Source organism: Choloepus didactylus, chromosome 3, assembly GCF_015220235.1.
Source record: "Choloepus didactylus isolate mChoDid1 chromosome 3, mChoDid1.pri, whole genome shotgun sequence".
In the NCBI taxonomy this organism is placed as follows: domain Eukaryota; kingdom Metazoa; phylum Chordata; class Mammalia; order Pilosa; family Megalonychidae; genus Choloepus; species Choloepus didactylus.
The window spans coordinates 108,575,073-108,591,625 of record NC_051309.1 but is presented as its reverse complement, the minus strand read 5'-3'; the positions used below and the strand labels follow the sequence as shown (position 1 = coordinate 108,591,625).

The 16,553-nt window shown below is 34.4% G+C and overlaps 1 protein-coding gene across 1 annotated transcript in view; it reads right to left on the bottom strand.

Annotated features, from left to right (window-relative positions):
- Nucleotides 1-14,616, bottom strand: part of LOC119529693 (microsomal triglyceride transfer protein) — a 41,421-nt gene extending 26,805 nt beyond the window's left edge. Inside the window, exons 1-6 of the mRNA XM_037830322.1 lie at nt 14,492-14,616; nt 10,104-10,291; nt 8,694-8,837; nt 2,965-3,072; nt 1,743-1,859; nt 1,301-1,440 (exon numbers count right to left, since the gene is read on the bottom strand). Of these exons, the coding sequence (XP_037686250.1) occupies nt 1,301-1,440; nt 1,743-1,859; nt 2,965-3,072; nt 8,694-8,837; nt 10,104-10,291; nt 14,492-14,552 (758 nt within the window). The 5' untranslated portion in view covers nt 14,553-14,616. The remainder of the gene's footprint in view (nt 1-1,300; nt 1,441-1,742; nt 1,860-2,964; nt 3,073-8,693; nt 8,838-10,103; nt 10,292-14,491) is intronic.
- Nucleotides 14,617-16,553: the final 1,937 nt, after the last annotated feature.

Here is a 16,553-nt window from a genome sequence, read left to right as displayed (position 1 = left end):
AAGTCTGACTACCCTAAAACTACCTTGCTGAGAAACCATATGGAGATAAAAATAGATGTGTGAGGAGCATCAGTTGTTTGGGGCCCTCCCAGGCACCAGATGGGTGAGGTAGCAACCTTCAAATAATTCCAACTTTGGCCAGTGACTATCACAACTGTGCAGAAGATCCTGAGCAAGACGTGCCTAGTTGAGCTGAATCAAACCCAGAATTATAAGAAAAAATTTTAAAATGATTATTGTTTACTTACACCACTAAATTTTAAGTGGTATGTTACACAGCAATGGAAAACTGACAGACCTGATAAATAATTTTAAATATTTATGCTATATGAAAATTTATGAAAATAATATATGAGGTAAAATGCAAAATTCTACTCCACGTGAGTCTTCATAAAAGTTTAAGCATTTATAGTTTGGAGCACTTCTGCCAAGATTCTGTAACCATTCACTTCTGACATTAGGGTTGCTTCAGAAGAAATGTCTGAGAAGCTATGGCATAAGGTATATATGTTGAATGGTAGAAATTTTTCTTTACCAAATTAAAATTTGAAAATAACACATACTCTTAAATTTGAAATTCCCATTCTTAATGCTGTGAGAAGTATTCTGACCAGAAAATTTTTCTGAAATTGAAATAACAGGCTTGACTATTTAATGTTATAAATCAAATAAAAAATTCAGGGGCATCTCTTTACTATGGACCCTTTTAGTATTTATTTAAAAAAAAAACTGCTGAAGGAGAGAAAATGTAAATGCCACCATTTTTTAACCTTAACGTTAAAAACATTTGACAGAGAAAATAGAAAATGAACTAGAATGAGTCAAGTAATATGGCTTTTTTAAATTTAAATATTCAATAAACTATTGATTTTTTAAAATATTTGTACATTTAATCACAGTCATAGTCCACCACAAGATTCCCTGTGTTATACACTCCCATGTAACCTCTACCTTTCCTTCTGGTGACATATAGGACTCTCAACTTTCCCTTTTCACCACTTTCACACACCATTCAGTACTATTCATTATTCTCACAATAATGTGCTACCATCACCTCTATCCATTTCCAAACTAAACTACTAATTTTTAAGTAAATTCTATTTTTAAAGTTATTGAGTGTTTACTATGTGTCATGTATTCTTATAGATGATATGAGAAATAAACAATAAGTAGTCACTACTTTCAGGGAGCTCATAGTCAATGAAAAAGCACATTGCATATATAAATATCTACTTTAAAACAAAGTGTGATAATAGAATAAAGAATAGCAAAGAAAATTAAAATTTTAGCATTTTCTTACTTTGATATGATTTTGCCTGTAACAGTTCGTAGGAAATTCAGCCAAAAACCATGTGTCTCTTCTGCAAGCACAGCTACAACAAAGCTGTCTTCTATCTTATAGGTAGTGAGAGAAGTAGCTTTTGAACTGACACCCAAGACCTAATAAACAAATATGTAAACCTATTTATATCAAGTAGTCAATTTTTATTTTTGAATCAAGTTAAGTAATAAACTATCTTTTAATCTTCAAAACAGATCCCTCCCACCCTTCCCCCATGACTTCAGCTACAACACAGTCTATTCATTTAACATGTATGAAACTATAACCTAAACAAAAATTATTCGTTTTCCCAAATTATATTCTATTACCTTACTCTTAACCTTATTCCTCTATCACTTTAAATTAGTCTTTGCAAAATATAATCCTTTGAATGCCTCAAAGAAAATTATATTGATCATACCTGACTTTGGGTAGTAAACCCAGACCTTGCTATTTTGCAAGAATCCAAGGCCTTGATTTTGATCACTTTGTCTTGATGAGCCTGGTAGGTCACTTTACAGTCCCCAGAGATATCTACCTAAAAGGAAAAGCAAGAACATTATGTTTGAGATTTTCCTGTAGACCATTTGAATTCTAATGGGAAGTGGCTTGAAAATTGTAGCATGTGGATTCTTTTCCATCCTCCTTGGCTGAGTCTTAGCAGTGCCTTCTTACAGTTGCAAGAATAACACAGGATTTCCTACTTCTCTCCAATGTCCAATAAGAGTTGGACAAATGGCCTGGTGATAACTGAAATCTCTGATAAATGGGTGATCTTGTGGCAACGGAAGTTGACTTTTGATGCTGTATCTCAGTTATGCATGAGTGTGTGTGTGTGTGTGTGTGTGTGTGTGTTTAACTTTGACTAACTGAGCATGATTATTTCCTAGAAACTGGGGTATTAATTCAACTCATTATTAGTCATATCAACAATCTGAGTTTAGGCCAGCATATTCAATACATACTCTGTTTAGCTTTTCTGAGCTTTCCCCAAAGTCTAAGTCAGCACCACCCTGGCTTCTATTCTATTAAACTAACCAACATTCCCTTGACCCAACCCTGTGGTTAGATTTTCTCACCCACTCATGGGCTGGCAAGATTCAGATTTGGAAACCTGGATTCCAACCTTAGCTGTGCCCTTGACTCCAGATGTGATCCTGGATGAGACACTTAACTTCTCTAGTTTAACCTCAGTCTTTTCATGTATAAAATGAAGGGGGTTAGTTCTGAACAGTGGTTCCCAAAATTATCAGAGAAGACTTAGGTCCTCCCTAATCAGAATCCATGGGATGAATCCAGGGAATCCACATTTTAAGTGAACTTTCCATGGGATTGTGGTACATGTTGAAGTCTAGGAACCACTAGAATGATTTCCAAGAGTTTCTGCATCTCTAATATTCAGTTCTTCCATAGATACCCTTAATATAACTGACAACAATTCCCTTTACCCTGCATTTGAATAATAAAATATTGAGGTAAATAGCACCTGTATTCTATGTAAATGAGAGTTGGCCTCTCAATGGACCTTTTCTGAACATTACCATGGTAGTAACTCTTTTACTGGTTTTCTACAAATAGAAACCCATATAAACAATTTTGGTAATCCTATAGCTAAAAAAGATGCCAGATCCCATAGTAAGTACCTCATTGGTGGTTCCAGAGCTCAACTGCATCTGAAATAAACTAGCCAGGCCTCTCTTGAGATTTTCTATAGCCACTGGCTCATTTTGATATGAGTAGAACTCTTTGACCTAGGGTGAAAAAGACAAACACAAATGAAGCAAAAATGCATCATTTATCAGATTTGGTTAAACAAGTGGGAGGAAAGATCAGATTCTCATCCTTATTAATTGTGGGAGAAAGATGACTATTATTCCAAAACTGGGATTTCTTTTTTGTGAAAAGAAGATATTTAAATTTCTAAGTATCTTGACCATCAGAATATGAAATTTGGAGAGGCTGACAATGAAGGCCATGAACTTGATGAGCATACTTAGGGAAGGAAAGAGCTAGGATTTCTGTGACTTCAAGAAGGATTGCTCAAAGGAGAAATCAGGACCATTCTCTGTGAACACGTTGAAATGTTCTCCATCTGTAACCCTGCTTGAAACAAAAATTAATCAAGGTGTAAAATAATGACAAAGAGAAAAGCTTCTCGGAAGAGAATGGTAATCACCATCCTAGAAAATCATGAGATGGCACAGCCTATAAAAGTGATGACAGTGGCCCAGGCATAGCCATGATGCCCGTGGACAAAGTTCACAAGGATGACCTGTTCTCACCCTTCATGACAGTCATGCTGGCCTTGGTTGCAAGGAGATAGAGAAGGTTGGAAGATTTGAGGTTGAGATTGCTACTGCTGCAACACCTGACCCAGACACAGCTCTGGGCTTCCCTTTAGAAAGCAGGGGGGAAAAGTTCAAATGGAGGGAAGACGGGATGGATTAGCTGATTTGGCAGCAATAGGAATCTGAATGGCTCCTCTTAGCTTTGTTTCATCTTTGATATTTATAGGTACATGGACGTTAACAGTGTCTTACACCATTTTGGTAATTTAGTTCATGTTAAAGAAGCAAGGATAAAAATACAAAGAGAATTTTCTAGAAAGCACCTGTTGTTTTCATAACTCCATATGCATCACACGATTTAGAAATAGAGCATAGATACGTATCTTCCCTGTAAAAATTCCCCAAGGTCTATGATAATTATAGTTGAGCATTTCTACCAGAAATATCCTGGTGGCCTTCCTATTTCCCTTTAAAACCAACAGTGACTTCTCAAAGTGAAACAGAAAGCTCAGCAATTACCCAAAGAATTTAATTAATAGCCAGTCTGAGTAATTTAGCCCATATAAAAACTCTAATGTCTCAGAAACAGAGAATATTTTGTCCAAATTCTCCAAAGAGCTCACTCAAGCCTCTATGTTTACTTTCTACATATACTCTGCCTGGCAACATATTTACCAGGTACCTTAACTGGCAATCAATTTTAGTCATTACACTGGATGAACCTATAAATGTTGGAATAGTGTTTGTCCCGGTTAAAAGGGAACTGGAATAATGACCTCAGCGTCTGAAAATCCATGGTGTCATATTCTAAAACAAATCACTGGCAACTTCTCAGCCCCAAGTCTGAGTTTCTTATAGTCTATGTTGTAAACTAGATCTTCTTTCTTTATTAATCACAGTACAATTTCTCTGCAAAATATTTGAGGGTATGTTGTCCTCATCATTACAGTGATTACAATTCTAACTCTATCACTTGAGCTTGGAAACAGCCAAAATTTTCACACAGTGGAAGTGCACACATGACTATTACCCTCGACTTCTTGATCTGAGTCTTAAATACTTTAAAAGCAAGAAGTGTCAGTAGGTAGGGAAAATACATATAATATCACCATTCCACTCATTTTCCTTCCAGGTTACAAAATGTATCTGAGCTATATGTACAATACAAGGTTTTACCTAAAATTTCAGGAAACCCAGTTCTCAGATTCAACCTTTGGATTAAGGTCAAAGGCTCTTCTTTTATTGGACTCCTTGTATGGATCAGGTTTTGATCTTGATCTCTAGGTCACTGAGAAAGTTGTATTAGAGCCCTTTTTTCCCCTGGTAGGCTGAATGATGTAAACTGTGAGACAGAAAGAAAATTTGTATTTTTTTTTCTTCATTTTTTCTATTTCTATTAGTTTTTATTGTCACTCTAGTGGACAAATCTTTCTATGTTTTATTTGACTCCTACCTGTGGGGCCTAAATTCTGTTCCTTTAGTGCAGATTGATGAGATCCAAAATGGATCTCATATTACCTACATTTCAAAATTGTGTTAGAATTGAGGGAGCTTGTGATTAAAAAAAAAAAAAGTCAGAACTTTGCAGTTCAACTTGCGTGGCAGTCACAGCAATAATCCTAAACTCATTAATTTCACAATAGGAACTAAGTTTTATTATATTTGGGCCATAAAGCTGATTACTTCATTCAGTACTGAAATGAATTCTGGACATCTGTGAGCTCAGGGCTCTTATCTAAATTCTTAGTCCCCAGTGCCTCCAGAGGCAGCAGCAGACACAACCTGGTTACAAACTAAACTTTTTAACCCAAGGAAACCAAAATGAAGAGGAAGACTGGAAGTGTTTGCTGTAAGGATAAGCAGTGCCATTTCCAGCCAAATAATTTCATGGACCTGCTTCCCCCTGAATTCAGTCAGCATTATTCACAGTTTCCTTAGGAAGAATATGACTCCTTCTACAGATTTCCTTAATTTATACATGCTTTAATAAGAAGAGGTAAAATTCCATCAACTGACCAAACAGCAAAAATAAACCAAATGAAAAGGATTCCAGCAAATAGGACTTAGTCAATTAGTTGACAGAGCATGGTTGGAAATGGCACACTGGAAAACAAACAAGTGAAATATATATGAGTAATTAGAAGGCTTTTGAAGCATCACATTTCTTTCAGGGTTCAGTGTGTGTACAGTTGTCACACTGCCAAATTCAGAGAGCAAATCGATGCCTAGAAACAACAGCCTCAGCATCCATGTGATTAATTTAATCGTTTCAGACAGCCAAAACCCAAAATGAAATCTGGTAATTACCCAGTTAATAGGATGAGCATCTCAGGCCCATAAGGAATCCGTGCTATAGCTTGAGACATCTTCCGCTTGTCAGTACTAATCAACTTAACCAGAGAACTGTCATATTTCCAAGCTACTTTATGATCTGTAGACAAAACTAGAGTCATGCCCAAACACTTACACAGGGGAAATAACTAGGCATTACAAAAAGAAGATTGCATGAGAATATGCATCTAAGTATTTGATTTGATGGGCATCTTTTTATGATGCAAATATGGAAGCTTAATATATGGCTCTGGAAGGACAAATATATATATACTGAAGAACATCCTTGAAATCAGAGAAATTTCAGGGAGTAAAACTAAATTTGAGCCTGGGGTAGAAAATACTCTCTAAGAAAATTGTTGATCAGTGGTTTAGTCAGTCTTCCCTCAATTTCCCTCATGGTAAACTGAAATGATAGTTTAAGTAAGGATCTTTCCAACAGTGCTGTGGATCAAAATTTCACATGGCTTCTTAGTCTATAGAGTCATGTTTTTTCCAAGTACATTATCATATATTTAAGAGATACCATGATGGACTTTAACCTGTGCTGCAGTAATTCATCACAAATCATTGCTCTTCTAGAATTGGCATGTTGGAGTCACTGAAATAATGATGTGGCAGCTCCATTCCAGCCTTTGAACAGTGAGGACATTGAGTGCTTTTGTGTAACAAGACTTTGCACTCAGCTGGCTATAATGCAATTAATATTTTATGGGTATAAGAATCTTGTCACATTGGAGGCCCAGAGAAGAAAATAAAAATATTTCATGTGGTTTACAAAGTTGTGCCATATGCAAATAAATGAGTTTACAGATACAGTGAAGAATGAAATCAGATACAAGTCAAACAAAGAGGCAGGCATTTTCTCAAATAGTTTCCAGTCAGAAGATGGTATAACAGAGATTTCAAGCATATACTCTGAAATTAGACCCTCTGTTTCAAATCTCAGTGTCACCACCTGCCAGTTGTGTGACCCTGGGAAGTTTCTTAATTTCTCTCAACTTTGTTCCCACATCTATTGCAAGAGGAGGATTATATGATACCTTTTTCTGAGGGTTATTATGAGGATAAAAGAGGTAATTCATGCAAGATCTTTCTTCAAAGCCTGGTATGTAGTAATTGCTCAGTAAATTTTAGCTATTACTAAGTAAACCATAAGCAAAATCTTTCTCGAAGTCCAACTCATTTTAGCCTCATTTAAACTTAATTGTTCATTTATTTATTTTACACACACAATGAGTCTCCACCAAGAACAAGGTGTTGATTATACAGAGATAAAGGCTCAATTGCAGCACAGAAGAAACTTACTCTGAATGTGGATGGCAGACAGTTAGAGGATTGCATATACTGTGATAAATGTTTCCATGGAAATAAACCCAGGGGGCTGTGAGGTTTGGGAGGATGTTGGGAAAGGCTACATGGGATACCCAATGAGTCAGTACAAGGCACAGTTCTGGGTGCTATGGGGAGTGATAGGTGTGGAGTGGAGAGGGAAGGGCTGGAATACAAAGAGGAATAATGTTCTCTGCCAAAAACCACAAGCTAGCAATGAACACATATGACCCAAAGGAAAGTGGTAAGGATCATGAGTGAGATACAAAGTGCTAAGGGAGTTCTAAAGTGGGATAGTTATTTCTAACTGACTGGAATGATGTGAACTTTAGAAAGGCAGGGACTATGAGCAAAGGCTGAAGCATGGTAAGTATTTTGACAAGTGAAGAAGGAAGAGAAAGCATTCCCAAAGATGGTGATTCATATTTGCCTGTGAGAGAGGTGAAGGCACCAGATTTTTTCTTGCATGTTCATTTTTGGTACTTTATTTTAAAATGTGCATCATGATTAGCAATATATTAGGTGTCTGAAATTTATATTTTGAAGTATTTGTTTCATCTTTATTTTGAATCTGGAAAGTTTAATTTTGGAGATGTGCAGAGTTATAACTATAATGCTCCCTTTCTGTTTTTTTTTTTTTTTTTTGACTTTGGTTCCTAAAGTAGAGAACTATTTACTGATTCATTTTTATATATGTCAATACAATATCTGTATTTTCATAAACCCACATGTGTAATGACTAATAATCATTGTTGCATATCAGTTCCAAATACATAAAGACCATTACAATGGACTAGAATCAAAACATAAATAATGCACTCTTACAGAATTTTCTGAGCATTTTTCTAAATGCATATTATAAAGTGTTCATTCATTATTTTAATGCATACAATATTTTTTGGTCATATAATTTTTAAATAAACCTTGAATTATTTTTTAAAAATCAATTTTCCCTTAAAAATGCCATACCCTTTCAAAGGCTTCAACTTTAGCCAGATAGTCATATCTTCAGATAGAATATGACTTATCCAAGTTAGATCATTTCATTATCATTTGTCTACTTTCCTGAAATTATACAATTATGCTGTAATGACTAGCTGTGTTACACTGTCTTTGCAATCCTTCCTAATTTGATACAGAACATACCTTTTAATAAAGCCTCAATCAGCAATTAAGTACTTGATTTTACAATAAATGTTTTCATAAATATAGGAAACATTAAATGGTTAGGAAGTATAAGGGAATTTGGTGCCTTGATTTACTTTTAAAATATATAGTTTGCAATGTCTGTTTACTATTTCTTGAAAAACTTCCACTTATCATGAAATTGGTGACACCATGATCACCTCAAAATATCTACAAGAAGGAAGAAAAATGCAAAGTTGGAAAAAAAAGGTGTGTGACACTCAAAATTACCTCACCTTTCCATGAACTAGATGAAGGAGCACAGGTCTTTGAAGAGCTTCCAAGTTTTCCTTTCCTATGATTTTAGGTGGATTTTTTCCTTCGAAGATGCTCTTTTCTCCTCTCTGCTGATTTACATTTTCGACATTTACATCCTTTATCTGGAATCATGGAAAGAAAACTATTAGAAAAATATCTTATGTCTATTTCCACAGGAATCTCTTAGAAAATAAAATGGTAGGAAAAAAAGACAGGGTGAGTCCATAATTTCTTCTGCCATTTCTCAATCCATGCATCATAGGACCTAACCATTAGAGAATAGAGAAGGTATTTAAAAATTAGGTAATTGAATTAGGTAAAAATATTGATACTTAAAGTAATCTGTCACTTCAAGCTCACAATAACTGTGGCTTGAATATGGGTGTGCTATGCCATTGTCAGTCTTTTCATTCCTGAACTATTCCTGTCTGCCTGATCTCCTCTTCATTTTCTATACCATTTCCTTGACAAGGATCCTGCCCCATTCTACTTCATCTGTATATATAAAATCAATGATAACAGACTAATTACTGAACAAGGAAAAACAATTTTCTGAAAAATAGCTTATTATTCTATTGAGAAATGACTCAGAGTGGTGGATGATGAAGTTTTGATCCAATTTGGAAACTATGACAGTTATTAGAGATATCCAAAGAAGCAAAGATCTCTTGGTAAATTTATTGCAATGACACTTTATTGTACAATGCAACAGCAACTATTTATTGGTTATACCATAGCAAACCTCACTCCAAATACTTGGTCCTAAGTACCTGTTTTATACTAACATGTAGAAAAATAATCAACTTACTAAAGGAATCTATTGCCCTACGTTCTTGAAAATCAAATATGGAATCACAGTATCTTAAAGTTGGAAAAGGCCCCAAAGGTCATCTAATTTGATCTTCTTTCTCAATGCATAAATTCTAAACCATTGTGACTGACAAAACTTTCACTCATGGCAGCACCTGATTCCTTCCTCAAGAGGAATACAAAATCGGTTTACTCCCTCATCGATAATTCCAACTGTTACAGCAAGGAACTTAGGCACCTTCTTATTATCCCTCTCTTTCAGTAGTGTTTTTCTCATGACATGGATCTACAGTCCTCATTCCCAGAATACTTGAAGTGGATTCTAGTTTAGTGTCAACATACAAAACTGGATATTATAATCCAGTTACTCACTAACTTCTGTTTTCTGCTTCAATAATTCAAAACATCATTTTTTATTAATAAAAACTTCAAAATTGTAGATCTACTTATTTTAGTGAAAGATAAATAAACTAAATGGATATTAAGCCAAGAGCACAATCAAGTGATATTGGATGGTACACCTCTCACAGACTTTGCTGACATCCAATTTTTGCATCTGTCTGGTAGAAAATGCCCACCGTAATTTTGATCAGTTGGTCATCATCACCATCAGGGTTCCTCCACAGTAAGACAACATCCACATTAGATGAAATTCGATAGCCCACAGTGTCTTGGAGCTTTCCTTTGCCCCCATCAAGAAAAACTTCAGTGGAGTATGTGAGTTTGTAAAGCCGGTCATTATTTAATGAAAGACCAGTTGTGTGACCTGCACAAAGATAATGATATGAGTAAAGTTTTAGTTGTAAGGCACTTATTAGGCTAGGGACTATGCAATCTTGTTATCAGTGCATCCTTGTTTAATGCGGTGGTGCCCACTGTGAGCTCAGTAAATATTTGCTGAATGAAAGAATGAGACCCTGGTTCTACTTTTTCATCTATTTAAATCATAGACTCAAAAAATTAAAAAAAATAAAAAATAGGTTAACAAACAAGCTGTCATTTCAGAAGACCGTAGTGTGTATCCCTACTCAATAATCAGATTGTCTATCTAAATATTGCCGTGGTTGAATTATAGAACATTTTTAAAAGAAATGCCATTATAGTGCTTTTATTTTGTGGACACAATTGCAAATAGAGGTCTTGCCAGGGATTGTTTTATAAAATTATTCTGAACCATTTATAATTAAAAAAATATTTGAATGCAAAAAGGTCAATGCTAAAGTAATTTTAAGAGTTAGAAGGCAGTTCCGTTTCTTAATTGGTTAATGAATATCTCTCCAAAGCAATGCTCTCTATTAATTTAATTAGCAGACTTTTGATACAAAAGTACAGTTCAGGGTCAGGCATATGTAAATTTAAATTAGCTGAGCCTGAATAAAATGATCTTTTCCTAGAGAAAGATAAAATCTTAGCATAGACTTACATTTGGAGGTGGCAATTTAATACCTAATAATATATATTCATTATTGTGAACCAAGAAAATTAATATATGGACTAATTCACTCTCTCCAATTCAGTGTAACTCCTCTCAAAGAAATGTAAAGCAGTAGTATCAAGTCTTTCCCACAGCTAACTTGAAGAGTTATGGTCATTCAAACTCTTTTAGTTTATTTTTTTCTATGCTTTTCAGGAGACAGGTAAAAAAGATTTCAGTATACATTTTTCCTCGCTGCTAATGGGGTTGCTTTGCCTAGTTAACTATGTACAGGGCAATCATAACTTTTGTTTCCTAAGGATGTATGCATATGTTGTGGGGGAGGGGTTAGCAAGAAAGAAGGTTGGTATGACTAGGCTGGAAGTGAGGCAGCTGACAAAGGAAGTAAAATTCCTTTGCAAAACCAACCAAACAAACAAAGAAAACCTCTGACGTCTTTATCATCTATGGAGGAACAATCTATTCCGTTGTCTCTACAACCTACTATAGCACTTCCCGCCCATAGAAAAAAATGATCATAATACATTATCTTGAATAAACTGTTCTAAATGCTGTTATGTGCATTAATTCATTTAATCCTTGCAAAAAAACTAATGGTGTAGGTACTGTTATCATTCTCATACTATAGATAAGGAAACTGAGGGGCACAGAAATTATACAATTTACCTAAATTCCCACAGATAATCTAAGTGGTGAAGCCAGGATAGAAATCCAGGGTGTCGGGCTCCAGAGACTATGTTTTTACCATACTCTTCTGCTCTAAAACATTAGGTTGAATTAGTTTCCATTTCTAAGGAGTGAGCTAGGAATTAATTCAACAAGGATGTATGGTGGCACTATTCTAGTTCTAGACAGAAAGACAGGAAGTGAAAGAATGGTTCAGGTTTCAAGGTGACAAGAATAAATGGGAAGTTTATATGTGGGTTGTCAAAGTAAAAGTACTATAAAGAAAACCTAAAGAAGGCATTAGAATAGACAAACCATTACAAAGTATAATTATGAAAAAGTAGGGTAAACTTGAGTCTTTCACATTCAGTATATCTCTTCTAAATAGACCCTCCTCCATGCTAAATTTAACCCCTTCATTCTCTTTGCTCTTCACATTCCAACCCACCCTCATCATAAATCTGGGGATTTGCTACCTAGTTACATTCAGCAAGTATAATTTAAACTACAAGATGAGTTTTGGAGTGATACATGGAATCCCAAAATTTAAATGGCCTGATTGTAAGATGGACCCTTCACAAGCGGTTTGTTAGTAAAATGTCAATCATTACAAAGGGCAAGAAGTCTATATAATACAAAAGGTTATGAAGTCTAAGTAGATCAATAGCTGTCAAATCCTGTACTTTTTATTTATTATACTTGGCATAAGCAACTTGTGCTGGGAAGCTAATGACGCTTAAGATTTAGGGTCCCTCACTTACCCAAGCTCCTTGCAAATTCTTGGAAAGAAATTCAGGCAATATATTTTTTCAGTAAAATTTGCAAAAGTAAGATATTTGTGTAATATTTTCTCAAAGTCGGCCCCTAAATTGCATAATTTCAGGTTCTAAAACTCTGAATCGATCACTGAACTCATACCCACAAAAAAACCAATAGCTATCTGTCAAATCCTAAGCTGTTGCCTAGTGTGTGTGTGTGTGTGTGTGTGTGTATGTATGTGTGTTTAAAACTTTATAAGTGCATTTATTTGAAAACTTAAGTTTTTCAATTTTCTGATTTATAGAATGGGTATAAAGGAGAAGCCCACAATAAATATTATATCTCAATTATTTTTCATCAAAATAATCATTTCATTAAGTTTGATATTATGATGTTGAAATCATTCATATTTCCAATTCTCAAGTTTATTTGACAGATAATAAAATAGTAAGCTCTCTATGTAATATTGCTCAGTCAGATATCATTTACAAGTCTTCATTTTGTTTTCATTTTAAGAAAATTTTCATCCAAGGAAAGACTGTATCTTTAAATCCTAAACTTTTTAGAAACTGGTGAAAAAAAAATGGTGAAAAAAAATTATGCTTAGTTCTAGATCAAATGTGATTTGCTTAACCCAGTAGCCTTGATTCTTGAAGTCAATTGCATAACTATATAGCTTATAAGGTGTGACTGTGTGACTGTGAAAACCTTGTGGCTCATACTCCCATTATACAGTGTATGGACAGACGAGAGGAAAAATGGGGACAAACTAAATGAATAAAGAGGGTGTGGCGGGTATGGGGTGTTTCCTTTCTACTTCTATTTTTATTTTATTCTTGATCTTTTATTTTTATTTTTCTTATTTTTATTTATTTATTTATTTTTTGGAGTAATGAAAATGTTCAAAAATTGATTGAGGTGATGAACACACAACCATATGATGATACTGTGAACAATTAATTGTACACTTTGGATGAGTTTATGGTATGTGAATATATTTCAATAAAATTTCATTTAAAAAAGTGTGATTTGCTTAGGTGAAATAATTTAAATTAAGCCCTCCATTTATTGTTCCAATTAAAAAAATGATTTTTTTTCCTTATGTGGAAATTTTCTACACAAAAAAGTCTTGAGACAAATGCCACTTTATGATTAAAAGCCACAGTTTTCACAAAAGGGTTTTAAAAGTTTATAAGTGAATTGTTTTATTTCAGTTACATAGAGTAAATAGTTTTAAAAAGTAGACCTTATCATCCTCAGTTACATGTTAGATCAATTGGCTGAGAGACTCCAAAATGTGATAATTTCACATGGTGCAATATTTAAAATCCAAAAAGTTTAAAATACAACTGATTTAAAAACAAGATTCCACACATTTCATAGAGCATTTTGAAGCCATTCTTCATGAAATGTTTGTTTTCCCTTTTGTTTTCTTTGAAGAGTATCAATTCATGTTTTTTATTTTTAATCAATTTTACCTTAAAATAGAAACTATAACTAGCAAAACTATTTTTTCATAGATAATAAGTCTTCTTTCTTAAGTCTATATTGTAGTTTTTTTTTTTTATTCACCAACGATGATAATTCTATCACTTTTGAATGGCAATGGGAATAAATACATGCTTTATCATTTCATTCATAGTTCTTTGGTAAATCAAATGCCTTTTTCATTGGGTCTAGTTCTTCCTGATGTCACATTGCTAAGCAACTAGAAGGATAATTAAGAACTGCTTTTTGTTGTTTTTTTAATCCTCTTTTACAATTCAAATGAGGGAGCAGCTTTCAATGAGTGGCCAAAAGCAACAGGTAACAATAGCTGGCATCTTTTTTTCCTTTTTTAAAAATGGGAATGAATGGGAAATTAAAGCAAGAAGCACAGGGTCGGAGGGACTGAAAACTAAAAGGAACCTCTGTTTTCTTAATGTATGTAAAAATCTGAATTTGGTTTTCATTTCAACCCAGCCATGCCTTCACAAACATTCCAAAGTTACATGGTTTAGAAGGTGGTTTAGTTAGGAAACTCATTATTGAAACACACACACACACACACTCACTTTTCCCCCAGAGATTAAAATTAAAATTTAGCAAAAGGTAATGCAAACTTACCTTTAACAGAAGCTGAATATGAGGAAATGAAACAGAGGAAAAGCACAGCAAGAAGAATCATATTGACTAGCCTTCTACTGCATCCAGTTCCCAGCTAAGAGTCACTGAGAAGTGTACTCTTCAGGTGGCAGCCGAGGGAGTGACCCCCTCAGAACCTCCGACAATAATGTTTATCTTTGGGGAAAGGTCAGATTCCAAACTCCAAAATCAGGACTTACGTTCAATGAAGGGCTCACTGTTAATGATTAAACTTTGGTGGGCTGCAGCTTTTGGTTTCTCATTCTTTTTATTTTTTTTTTCCCACTCATTAAGGAAAATCAAGGAAGTTTTCATTTTTGAGAGCTAAAACCAGCCAATCTACCTTTTATAAATGCAGAAGTATTGAATCATATTCCAAAAAACCTGGGGGTGACACTTTTCTGTCCAATATATAATCATCATTTTGCCTGTAATGTTAACTGCCTGTCTTCGCATTTCAACTATGTATGTGGGTGGGTGATGAGGATTCTCAACTCAGCTAAGTGTAATTGAATTTTATTATTTCCTGTATGGTCTTTAAAGTTTTTATACTATTTGCATGCTATTATAAAAAAAATTACTATAAATCTTAGGATTTAAATGTAAATTGTTAAGTTATAACCACTACCAATCACTTCAAAATAGTGGTAGAGTAGATAGAACTTTCATTCCTGAAACCTAGATGATTTTCCTTACATGTGCAACTATAACCACATGGGATTGTAGCAAATCAGCACTATCTATCATTAATGTGCCAGCATTTTGGAGCAGACCAACTGGATATATCATAGTAGACCTCTCATCTATGACAAAATACACTGAGTACCTCAACTGGCTAAATTGAGTCCCGTGCTTTTTGAATCCCATTTTTAAGAGAAGAAGCAGAAGAGGAATTCCATTCCTTAGCATTTGTGCTACAGAAAATGAATTGTGAAACTTCTTCAGAACTGAGAAAAATACCTTCATATGGCTAAGGCCACAATGACTGAACCAACCCTTGTTGCTAGCAACTCCCATGAGAGATACCTGTTACGAACAAAACCTTCTAAAATGAGATGGTATAAGGGACATGTGAGGATGATTTGGCAAGAAAAGGAATAAAGTGCTTCCTTCTGAAGGGCCATTTGAATGTACTTGAAAATACTATGGCCATTTTCAGTCTAAAAAGGGTCCTTGAATCTACCCTGATCCCTCTCAGACCCCTTTTCTAGAATCCCTACGTGAACTGAAATCTTTTATTAAAGATTGCAGACTTGATGGGGAGGGACACAAAATGAAATAAAATATAAAAGTCTCCAAAGTTAAGCAAATTCTCTTTCAAAATACATTTTTATACAAAGAACTGAAAGATGAAAATTGTTCTTATCTTCTTAATTGAGTTTAGAAACTTCATTTTCTTCAGTTTTGTATACAAATTATGGCTAAAGTAGGTAAACAAAAATTAACCGCTTTGTTGGGAATACACTTAAAAGTTATAAATACTAAGTTTTTGTAGTGTTAAACAGACAAAGGCAATTCTTAGAAAAGGAACTTTGTTGAAGAAATACAAGTTTTTATGAATAGCAGTCATTATGAGTACAATTTATTGTGGAAATGCTTTATTTCTTTACATTTGAATAGATCTCTACGTGTTTCCATAATTTCTGCATTACATACATAAGGATATAAAGCATTATAGTCACTTAAACCTTACACAAGTAAACTTACATGTGTACTCATTTAAATCAAGACTAGTTGCCTTCTTATTTGATTTTATGAGAAATGCCTTTTATATTTTCATTTGAGGATCACAGTTACCTAAACCTTTAATGTTTGTGGTTAGACTATGTGGTGCATGAAACGTGTCTCTTCGGGTAAAGTACCATTCGTTGTCAGGTGGTTTCCAGAGTCCAACCAATAAAAGACATATCACTATTGCCTAATAAAATAAATGCTGTTTCATTTGAGCATTTGCTTTCTGCTGGAAAGCTCTTATTAGTCACTGCATGAAGTAGTCATTTCAATACAGGGTGTTCAAATAAGGTGCTTCTGCTGGTGATAAATA